The 12,781-nt window shown below is 39.3% G+C and overlaps 1 protein-coding gene across 3 annotated transcripts in view; it reads left to right on the top strand.

Annotated features, from left to right (window-relative positions):
• The window catches only part of LOC126469657 (biotin--protein ligase), a 359,191-nt gene that overhangs the window by 299,661 nt on the left and 46,749 nt on the right, over positions 1–12,781 (top strand). For all 3 annotated transcript variants that reach the window (XM_050096793.1, XM_050096791.1, XM_050096792.1), the window contains 2 exons: positions 4,526–4,658; positions 11,597–11,757. In XM_050096793.1, coding sequence (XP_049952750.1) covers positions 4,526–4,658; positions 11,597–11,757 — 294 coding nt within the window. The remainder of the gene's footprint in view (positions 1–4,525; positions 4,659–11,596; positions 11,758–12,781) is intronic.

Raw genomic sequence — 12,781 nt, 5'->3', positions numbered from 1 at the left:
GGGGGAAAATTTCAGATAAAATCAAACTTGCGTTTCAAAAAGGCAAACTGAGAATAAGCTTCAGAACACACACAGGGTACAATCGCAGATTTTTCAGTCCCTAGAATAGTCCTGTAAATTTACCTGTTCATGTGTTTATAAACTAAAATGTGACAGCTGTGAGAAAATAAACGTAGGACAGACAGAACTTTGAAAACAAGATTTGGAGGACAGCTTAATCTCATTGGCATAAAACTATATATCATCATTTAGCTCACACATGAAAGAACAAAAACACACAATCAGAGAGGCAACACAATGCCTGTCAATCCTGCACACTGATGATAGTGTGGTAAATAACTTGGAAGAAATAGAAATTTTCACACATTTGACATTATTTTGAGCAAACAGATTGACCTTTGAAAGTTTGACCAATATTCTATAAACCTGTAATGCTGAAAAACATCCGTTTGTTTAGAAATTGCATTAACACAGTTAATACAATTTAGAATGAAATTATATAATATGTGAAATTAATTTATTTATTTTCTGTCCATATAACAAAAAGTTTTTGGACATTGTCAGGAAAATTTAGCTTACATTACTCATATACAGTAAAATATTTAATTCTTTCATAACATCATATGAATCAGACAAATGTCTGTACACACTATTTTTCAAAATGGCACTACAAGTAGATTCCTCTATAGTGTAACACAATTTAGCTTATATTTATAATAGTACAGTACACGTAATACAGTGTATAATTACATTCTTTCATACCACTGATAGATCGGAGACATTGTCTATATACAGTTTTCCAAGATGGCACTACAACTTAAAGTCCTCTATAGAGTAACAACACTTCTCTATTAATAATTGCTTCAGTCTACTATTTAGCATATTTAGATTTGTTTTCATGAATTCACAGGGTAGTGCATTGTAGAAAATTGCTCCCATTCTATGTGGGCTGTGGTCCATTACCTTTTTATTGGTAACAATACTATGAAAATTTTTCCCTTCCCCGTGTATCATGGTCATGTACATTACTGTTTGTCATATTAAATTCAGGATTTTGTTTCACAAACATGACTGTCTGCAGTATATACACTACTGGCCATTAAAATTGCTACACCAAGAAGAAATGCAAATGATAAACGGGTATTCATTGGACAAATATATTATACTAGAACTGACATGTGATTACATTTTCACGCAATTTGGGTGCATAGATCCTGAGAAATCAGTACCCAGAACAACCACCTCTGGCTGTAATAACGGCCTCGATACGCCTGGGCATCGAGTCAAACAGAGCTTGGATGGCGTGTACAGGTACAGCTGCCCATGCAGCTTTTCAACACGATACCACAGTTCATCAAGAGTAGTGACTGGCGTATTGTGATGAGCCAGTTGCTCGGCCACCATTAACCAGGTGTTTTCAATTCGTGAGAGATCTGGAGAATGTGCTGGCCAGGTCAGCGGTCGAACATTTTCTGTATCTAGAAAGGCCCGTACAGGACCTGCAACATACGGTTGTGCATTATCCTGCTGAAATGTAGGGTTTCGCAGGGATCGAATGAAGGGTAGAGCCACGGGTCATAACACATCTGAAATGTAATGTCCACTGTTCAAACTGCTGTCAATGCGAACAAGAGGTAACAGAGACGTGTAACCAATGGCACCCCATACCATCATGCCAGGTGATACGCCAGTATGGCGATGACGAATACATGCTTCCAATGTGCGTTCACCACGATGTCGCCAAACACGGATGCGACCGTCATGATGCTGTAAACAGAACCTGGATTCATCTGAAAAAATGACGTTTTGCCATTTGTGCACCCAATTTCGTCGTGGAATACACCATCTCAGGCGCTCCTGTCTGTGATGCAGCATCAAGGGTATCCGCAGCTATGGTCTCTAAGGTGATAGTCCATGTTGCTGCAAATGTCGTCGAACTGTTCATGCAGGTGGTTGTTGTCTTGCAAACGTCCCCATCTGTTGACTCAGGGATTGAGACGTGGCTGCACAATCCATTACAGCCATGTGGATAAGATGCCTGTCATCTCGACTGCTAGTGATACGAGGCTGTTGGGATCCGGCACGGCATTCCATATTACCTTCCTGAACCAACTGATTCCATATTCTGCTAACAGTCATTGGATCTCGACCAACGCGAGCAGCAATACGCGATATGATAAACCGCAATTGTGATAGGCTACAATCCGACCTTTATCAAAGTCGGAAATGTGATGGTACGCATTTCTCCTCCTTACACGAGGCATCACAACTACTTTTCGCCAAGCAACGCCGGTCAACTGCTGTTTGTGTATAAGAAATCTGTTGGAAATTTTTCTCATGTCAGCACGTTGTAGGTGTCGCCACCGGCGCCAACCTTGTGTGAATGCTCTGAAAAGCTAGTCATTTGCATATCACAGCATCTTCTTCCTGTCGGTTAAATTTCGCATCTGTAGCACGTCATCTTCGTGGTGTGGCAATTTTAATAGCCAGTAGTGTACATGGAGTACACCGTAAGAATTTTATATTTTCTAAAGATGTCTCTACAAGGCTCTCTCTCTTCTTTACCGTGGCTACCATTCTTACTGCTGATTTTCTTGCAATTATTATCTACATGTCCTTTCCACGATAAGTGTTCATCAACAACGGCGCCCAAAAACTTATGTGAATGCATATGCAAGACTTAATGGGGATGTAAATACAGTATCAGTTATGGCAACATTATAACTGAGGATGAACTTCATTATTACTGTTTTGTCTTTATTTACAAGAAGCTTGTTTGCTGTAAGGTATGCAGACAGAGTATTGAAATTGATCTCGGTACTGTTAGCTGCAGACTGCATATAACTGCCACAGCTGATGAAGGATATGTCATTGGCATAGCTTACAACCATGCAATTTTGGGGTTCAAATAAGTTATATACATATACAAGGAACAAAAAAGGCCCTAGTATGCTTCCTTGAGGCATGCCACATTGATGTGTCTTGAAGGTTGATTTGGTTGTTAGGAGCTGCTAATTATTTTTATAATTTAGCTTTACACACTGTTTCCTGTCTTTTAAGTAGGAGGTAAGTAGTTTCAAGGGTAGTCCTTTCAACCCGTACTCTTCTAGCTTACACAGAAGAATGGTATGATTCACAGTATCAAAGGCTTTACCCATATCTAGGAAAGTGCCTATTACCTTGTGACTTTTGTCCAGCTTAGTTTATATTTCATGTATAAAAGATGCTACTGCTGTTGTAGTAGATCTCCCTTTTCTAAATCTATGTTGTAGGTTATTTAACTGATTGTGTTTGGTGAAATATGATTCAACTTGATTTAGTATTACTCTCTCTAACAATTTGCCTGGTTCTGAGGTTAATGATATTGGCCTGTAATTTTTAGTGTCAGTTTTTAATCCCTTTTTATGCACTGGTATAATTTCAGTAATTTTCAAAAGGTCAGGGAATACACCATTTCTGAGGGAGGTATTTATCAAGTGAGTCGGGGGTTTCACTAATTTCTCCCTGCATTCCTTTAGCAGTTTAGGTGAAATGTCATCCCAGCCACAAGACATTTTTGGTCGAATTGCTGATATGATTGCTAGGACGTCCCTCTCAGTAATGCCATGGATATAAAAGGACTGGCTAGATTTTCCAAGACAAAAAGTTTGTGGCTTGACATGAACTTCATTTGTACTAACTGTACTGAACTTTTGTATAAATTACTCACACACTTATTTTGGGTCATTTATTTCTTCACAACTCAATGTCTTTGGATGTTTAGACATCAGCACTGACAAGTACATAATATCAAAAATTAATGTGCCAAATAAAATCCAAAAATATATTTGCTTTATTGTTAAATTTGTGTTTCACTTGTTGCACAAGTAATAGCAATTACTAATACATTTATATTTATTTAATTTAAGCTGCTAGACTGTTTAGCACTTTTTAAGTAACCAGCATACAGCCATACACACATTCAAATCATCTATACACAGTATGTAACTGACTCATTTTATAACATTTGGATAGAAATCTTTTATCTGGTGTATGGAACATATAGCTAACTAGCTATGGCCGTGTGCATTGTAACAGTTCAAGTTAACATTAACAAAAAACTTAAATCTCCCTCCCCACTCTCTCCCCCCCCCCTCCCCCCCTCCCTCTCTCTCCCCCCCCCCCTCCCCCCCTCCCCCTCTCTCTCTCTCTCTCTCTCTCTCTCTCTCTCTCTCTCTCTCTCTCTCTCATATCTCCACCCTTCCACCCAACTACTCTCCCTTTTCTTCTTGCAGAATGTCCCTTACCCTTCCACCCAACTACTCTCCCTTTTCTTCTTGCAGAATGTCCCTTTTGCTTAAGATTGTATTGTATTTCTTAATAATTTTTATTTTGCTTCAATGGCAGACTGAACAAGGATTGCATGTTTTATGGAAAATCATAATATTTGTGTCACATTTATTTAGTTATGAAAGAAAACTTTGTCTTTGAATTAATAGTTTAAGTATCGAAGAAGAATGTCTAGAATTTTTATTCTGAATTTCAGGCATTGAAGACAAAAGTTCTTGGCCAGGTTGTCTTGTACACAGAGGTAATGACTAGTTCAATGGACGTGTTGGAAGGAGCTGAGTTGTTAGATGGTCTGGCAGTTGTTACACACAGGCAAACTCGGGGCAAAGGTAAAGTACATATACACATACCCACTTTTGATATCATTAAATTTTTGGCAGTTGTGAAAAAATATGTTATTGAACATTTAAGGGCAATATTTTTAGTAGTTTGGTTATCAATTAGTTTGAATTGCTAAATTGGTGAAATGTTTACCTAAATGTAAACATATCAACTCCTAAGTAATCATAGCCATGCATCATTGCATTACAAATTAATTTATAATGGTTGTTTATAATGTTTATATTGCTGTTTCTAAGGTGTTTAGAGTTTTAATGTAACATAAATCTTCCATTTCATGGTTACACCATCCAGATTTAGATTTTGTGCGAGTTCCCTAAATTGCTCCACGGGTGGTTCCTTTGAAAGGGCATAGCTGATTTCCTTCTCCATCCTTGACTCGATATGAGCTTGTTCTTCGTCTCTAATAACCTTGACGTCTACAGGGTGCTAAATCCCATCTTCCCTTCTTCCTTCCTTCATAAATAGAATATGAGGAGCTGTAAACTTAAATCATTCAAGCCTTTCTTGAACTGTATTTTATTAGTAGCTAAACTCTTTGGAGACACTCACGACTTACTGAAAATATATACTCCTGAATACACCTGTTAGGACCAAATTAAATAATGTAAGTAAGTGTGTACACACACACACACACACACACACACACACACACACACACACACACAGTTGTCCTCAGCGGTGATCGAAACTGTTGGTTGTATCATTCACAATAATTTTAATTAAGAAATAAATATAGTCGGAAGCAATAGTTAAAATAAGTTGATTCCATGAATAAGTTTTCGTTGTATGTTCTTAAATTCATACCACAAATAATTTGTAATGCATGATTTTGAATTCTAAAATCCTTCAACTTGCCATGAGAAGTTACTCCAAAGCATGATACTGTATGACACTATGGATTAAAGTTAGTGAAATTTCTCAGCCTTTTTTTATTGTCTCATGAATCTGCTGCAGACAGTATTGTTCTAGGCATTTCAGGAGGTCTGTGGTGTAGACATAGAATTTGTGAAGGCCCTCTGCAATGCAACTGTTGATATATAGTGACTGCAAAAGTAAATCAGAAACACTCAGGGGCTTCTAGATGTTAGTGTAGTATTAGTATTATAACGAATCTGCTTGTCTCACTGCTCTTACATACTTAGGGTTACAGAATTGACAAGTCAGTTAATTCTTGGCAATAACAGACCATTTAACAGTACTCCAGCTAATAAGATGTAAATTCAAACTCAAATGCCTTGATGAATTTAGAATTAGTGGATTCAAGTTGTTATTCTAATAAGTGATGGTTTTAGAAACAGGTCATATATTGCATGATGTGATGGGTATAGCTAATTTATCTGGCATAAGAGAAGTGTGCGGTAGGTTCTACTTAAGGCAAATGCTAGAGAGATACTTCATAATGATTACTAACTTGCCTTATAACCTCAGCTTCGCCCAAATATGTGTACAGGACATAAATTGCACACATCTCCTTCTCCTCCCTTTCTTTGTCCACCTCCTCATTCCCCCTCTTTCTGTCCGTGTATCCCTCCCCCTCTCTGGCCATCGCCTCCTCCCCCTCTCTGTCTATCTCCTCCTCCCCCTTTTCCTTTTCTACCTACCCACTACCCCTTCCATCTTCCACCTGTGTCCTACACCCTGTCCCTCCCCCTGTCCTCCTCTCCCCTCCCTTTGCACATCTTCTCCTACATTTACATCTACATCGATACTCCGAAATCCACCTTATGGCACGTGGTGGAGGGTACCCTGTACCCCTGTTTGTCATTTCCTTTCCCGTTCCACTCACATATAAAACAAGGGAAAAATGACTGTGTATATGCCTACATACGAGCCCTAATTTCTCGTATTGTATCTTTGTGGTCCTTACGCACAGTGTATGTCGGAGATAACAGAATCATTCTGCAATCAGCTGCACATGCCAGTTCTCTAAATTTTCTCAATAGCATTCCTCAAAAGGAAAGTTGCCTTCCCTCTACCTATTTGAGTTCCTGAAGCATTTCCATAACACTTGCATGTGGTTCAAACCTACCAGTAACAAATCTGACAGCTCACCTCTGAATTGCTCTGTGTCTTCCTTTAATCCCTAACACTCAAGCAGTACTCAAAAATAGGTCGCACTAGTGACCTCCTTTATAGATGAATCACACTCCCCTAGAATTCTCCCAATAAACCAAAGTCGAGCATTTGTCTTTCCTGTCACAATCCTCATGTGCATGTTCCATTTCCTATCGCTTTGCAACATTATGCCCAGATATTTGAACACCATGAGTGTGTCAGGCAGGACACTACTGATGCTGTATCCAAACATTACATGTTTGTTTTTCATACTCATCCACATTAACTTACATTTTTCTACATTTAGAGCTAGCTGTCATTCATCGCACCAACTAGACATTTTGTCTGAGTCACCTTGTATCCTCCTACAGTCACTCAACTTTGACACCTTATTGTACACAACAGCATCATCAGCAAACAACTACAGATTACTCCCTACCGTCTCTGCCAAATCGTATGTATGTTAGAATAATAGTGGTACTATCACACTTTCCTTGGGCACTCCTGACAGTACCCTTGTCCCTAATGAACACTCACTGTTGAGGACAACATACTGGTTTCTCTAACTTTAGAAGTCTTTGAGCAACCCACATGACTGTGAACCTATTCCTTATGATCGTACCTTCTTTAACAGACTGCAGTGAGATACCGTGTCAAATGCTTTCCAGAAATCTAGAAATATGGAATCCGCCTGTTGCCCTTCACCCATGGTTCACAGTGTATCATGTGAGAAAAGTGCAAGCAAGTTTCACACAAGTAATCCTTCTAAAACCACGCTGATTTGTGGACATAAGTTTCTCAGTCTCAAGAAATTTGTTACATACAAACTGAGAATATGTACAAGGATTCTGCAGCAAACTGGTGTTAGGAATATTGGTCTGTAATTTTGTGGGTCCATTCTTTTGCCCTTCTTATACACAGGAGTCACCTGAGCTTTTTTCTAACCACTTGAGACTTTGCACTGGACAAGAGATTCACAATAAATGCAAGCTAGGTAAGGGGCCAATGCCATAGAGTACTCTTTCAAAAGTGAAATTGGAATTCCATCCAGACCTGGTGATTTATTTGTTTTCAACTCCTTCAGTTCTTTCTCTACACCAGGGATGCATACTGCTTTGTCGTCCATACTGTAGTCTGTTCAAAGGTCGAGCGACAGTATGTTGTACGATTCTCCTGCATGAACGATTTCTTGAACGTGAAATTTAAAACTTCAGCTTTCGTTTTGCTACCTTCGTCTGCCACACCAGACTGGTCAACAAGTGACTGGATGGAAACCTTGGATCCACTCAGCAATTTTATGTATGAACAAGAATTTTCTTGGGTTCTCAGCAATATCTTTTGCTAAGGTGTGATGATGGTGGTTGTAGTTATATGTTTCCCACCTAGATCTTTTCACAGACACACAAATCTCTACTAACCTTCTTTTGTCATCATTTGGACATTATCTGTTGAACCAACAGTACAACAACCTCTGCTTCCTCAACATTTTCTGAATCTCATTGTTACACCATGTTGGATCTTTTCCATAATCCACTTACTAGGCACATAATTCTCCAGCTTACACTTTGCCCATAATACCTCTATGTCCATCTTACTGGAACTAAGTGATGTCAGTTCACTGTCTAAGTGAGATGCTAACAACTGCTTATCTGCTCAATCTAGCAGAAACATTCTCCTAGCCTTCTTAATTGATTTATTAACTTTTGTATCCATAGTTGTTATAATGACATCAGAATCGCTAATCCCTGTTTCTGTACTGACGTTATTGACAAGGTCTGGCCTAGTTATAGCTACATGTTCTAAGATATTTCCATTGCGTGTAGGCTGCCAAACTAGCTGCTCAAAGAAGTTTTCAGAAAAAGTGTCCTACAGTACTTCACCCTTCACCCACTCTCTGTTCATTCCCTCCTCCCTTCTCTCTGATCTTCTCCTCCTCCCCCTTCCATTACATCTCCCCCTCACCCTCACTCTGTCCAACTCCTCCTCAACCCTCATTCTGCCCAACTTCTCCTCACCCCTCTCTCTGTCCATGTCCTCCTCCTCACTCTCTCTGTACATCTCCTCCTGTCCCTTCTCTGTGCTCATCCACACATATTCAAGGTGTGATAAAAAAGACACTGAGTAATTTTATTAGCAGATTACTGTCCTTGGCTAACAATTCATGTATCCCAATGTTGAATCCAAGCACGGAAGCATTTCTGGAAGGCTTCTCTTCTAAGGGTGTTCAGCTGCTCTGCCATGGCCTTCTCAGTGTCAGAAATGTTGTCAAAACATTTTTCTTTAACCATGGTTTTAATTTTTGAGAAGAGCCAGAAGTAAAGTTGTGCTATCTATTATGAATAAGGTGGATATGGACAGAAGGGACACTTTTTCCAGCCAAAACCTCATGAATCAAAAGTGAGCTATGGCACTGTGCATTGTCTTGATGAATCAGGAAGCCATTGGCCCATTTTTCTGGATTCTTTCGTCATACATAACTAACAAACATTGCAGTAAGGCCTTGTGAAGTTTAGCATTTACAGTTGTTCCTCTTGGAATGAACTCAGATCGCACTATGCTCTCAGTATCAATAAAAACAATGAACGTGACTTCAATATTTGATTTTCAGTGACATTCCTTTTTAGGACATGGAGATTCACTGATTTTCCATTGGGAACTCTGCATGTTCATTTCAGAGTCACACCCATAGACCCAAGTTTCATCTCCAGTTACATTCTTTTTTTAATTTTATTTATTTATTTTGTAACATGAACTCCAGATCTGAATAAAGCGATCCTTCAACTCCGTGCAAACTGACACATAATTTTCCTTCTGTTCATCACTCAAGATTCTGGGAACAAATTTTGCACTCACTCATCTCATTTGTAAATTATCAGTTAAAATGCTTTGTACAGACCCATACAAGATGCTAAGTTCTTCTGTAAGCTCTCGAATAGTTATTCGTGTGTTTGAACGAACAGTTGTTGTCACTCCTTGCATGTTTTGTTTCGTTTCTGAGGTTAATGGACACCCCGAATGTTGCTTATTTTCTATCAACTTATTTTCACTTTTAAATCACTTATACCACTTGTAAAATGTCATCAGAGTTACAGAATTATCACCATACACCAATTTCAACATTCAGTGAGTTTCCTTGGCACTTTTTTGCAACTGGAAACAAAACTTAATGTTTGCATGTTGTTCAAAATCCATGATGCCCAATGGACATGATAGATGCAACTCATCCTAGCATCTCTTTACGCTGACTGACTAGTCACAATGTATTCCAACTTGATGCTGCCTGCCTCAACAGATCAGGCTATCAGACAAATTTTATGAAATGTTTGTAGCATGAGCAGCTGCTGCTCAAAAATTTCATTCACCATATTTTTTAATCACACATCGTACTTCTTGGAAGGCATTCCAGTACTACCTGCACAACATACCAATCGTGCAAGGCAGCCTAGTTGTAATGCAATACCAACCTTTTTCACTCTCACCACCACCCCTATGGGATCAAAGTAGTACTTACCCCAACAGTACTTCTTTCCAGACAATAAATAGTATTTGCACCAAATTGAGCCATTGGTTTAGGAGGAGATGTGGAAGAAACGTACATCCATTTACATATATGTATGTATGTAGATATTATATATAAAAACAAAGATGAGGTGACTTACCGAACAAAAGCGCTGGCAGGTCGATAGATACACAAACAAACACAAACATACACACAAAATTCAAGCTTTCGCAACAAACTGTTGCCTCATCAGGAAAGAGGGAAGGAGAGGGGAAGACGAAAGGAAGTGGGTTTTAAGGGAGAGGGTAAGGAGTCATTCCAATCCCGGGAGCGGAAAGACTTACCTTAGGGGGAAAAAAGGACAGGTATACACTCGCACACACGCACATATCCATCCACACATACAGACACAAGCAGACATATTTAAATCACTCATCACAATCACATATTTAAATCACTCGTATTTAAATATGTCTGCTTGTGTCTGTATGTGTGGATGGATATGTGCGTGTGTGCGAGTGTATACCTGTCCTTTTTTCCCCCTAAGGTAAGTCTTTCCGCTCCCGGGATTGGAATGACTCCTTACCCTCTCCCTTAAAACCCACTTCCTTTCGTCTTCCCCTCTCCTTCCCTCTTTCCTGATGAGGCAACAGTTTGTTGCGAAAGCTTGAATTTTGTGTGTATGTTTGTGTTTGTTTGTGTGTCTATCGACCTGCCAGCGCTTTTGTTCGGTAAGTCACCTCATCTTTGTTTTTATATATAATTTTTCCCACGTGGAATGTTTCCTTCCATTACATATGTATGTAGATAGGTTTAGGACCATACATTGTGAGAATAGAAGAGACATGGTAGCTGCCAATCAAGTAACTTACATATTGTTCTGTTGTGGCTTGTGCTAAACATTGTCCCCACTGTCTTATGATGGAGGTCTTATAGCTGAATTATGAATGAGGGTGAGCTTTAAAATGTTATTTTATTTTGTAGATGGTGTTTGAATGGGATGTTGGTGAACAACAATCCTCTCTGTGCCCTTGGATCTTGCCCCATTCCCAAATCTCAAGAAGTTTGTGATAAGAACTATTATAATTAAGCGAGGTGGTTACTGTTACAGGCATACCCGTATCAACCTATCCAGAATGCCACTACATGGTTGGATTTGAGTACTGTTGTAAGAGTCTTATTATTGTTGAGAGTAAGGAGGGGGGCATACTTGATTTCCAGGTTGATAATTTGCTGAGAATATGTCATTTGCATTCTTGAATTAACTGGAGTTTATGGTAAGGCTTGCAGATTGTCAGAGTTGTATTAGTCTGTTTTAAAATTGACTGCTTTTTCTAACATAGTTTCAGTAATATTTGATTGGATTTTCAGGTCGAAGTGGAAATACTTGGATAAGTCCTGAAGGATGTGCAGTTTTTTCAGTTCATCTTCACATTTCAAGAAGTTCATATTTAGGACAACATTTGTTGCTCGTGCAGCATCTAGCAGGACTTGCCATTGTCTCATCAATTTGCTCTCTGCCAGGATATGAGGTATGTGCTGCTTGCACTGTCTACTATAAGTAATGTGATATAAAAAATAAAAATCTGCTAGTAGTTATATAGATACTAAGGAAGCAATGCGAAGTCATCTTATGGCAGTAATATGATCAGTCAACTGATGATAAATTCATGTATACTATTTTAGTCTACATCTACATTTATACTCTGCAAGCCACCCAACAGTGTGTGGCGGAGGGCACTTTACGTGCCACTTTCATTACGACTGCCGGAAAGCCTTTCGTGCATGCTCGAATCTCTCTAATTATACATTCGTGATCTCCTCGGGAGGTATAAGTAGGGGGAAGCAATATATTTGATACCTCATCCAGAAACTCACCCTCTCGAAACCTGGACAGCAAGCTACACCGTGATGCAGAGCGCCTCTCTTGCAGAGTCTGCCACTTGAGTTTGCTAAACATCTCCGTAACACTATCACGCTTACCAAATAACCCTGTGACGAAATGCGCCGCTCTTCTTTGGATCTTCTCTATCTCCTCTGTCAACCCGACCTGGTACAGTTCCCACACTGATGAGCAATACTCAAGTATAGGTCGAACGAGTGTTTTGTAAGCCACCTCCTTTGTTGATGGACTACATTTTCTAAGGACTCTCCCAATGAATCTCAACCTGGCACCCGCCTTACCAACATTTAATTTTATATCATCAATCTACTTCAAATCGTTCCGTAAGCATACTCCCAGATGTTTTGCAGAAGTAACTGCTACCAGTGTTTGTTCCGCTATCATATAATCATCCAATAAAGGATCATTCTTTCTATGTATTCACAATACATTACATCTGTCTATGTTAAAGGTCAGTTGCCACTCCCTGCACCAAGTGCCTATCCGCTGCAGATCTTCCTGCATTTCGCTGCAATTTTCTAATGCTGCAACTTCTCTGTCTACTACGGCATCATCTGCAAAAAGCTGCATGAAACTTCTGACACTATCTTCTAGGTCATTTATATATATTGTGAAAAACAATGGTCCCATAACACTCCCCTGTGGCACGCCAG

Source organism: Schistocerca serialis, chromosome 3 (genome assembly GCF_023864345.2).
Source record: "Schistocerca serialis cubense isolate TAMUIC-IGC-003099 chromosome 3, iqSchSeri2.2, whole genome shotgun sequence".
NCBI lineage: Eukaryota > Metazoa > Arthropoda > Insecta > Orthoptera > Acrididae > Schistocerca > Schistocerca serialis.
This window is presented reverse-complemented; position numbering and strand designations above follow the sequence as displayed.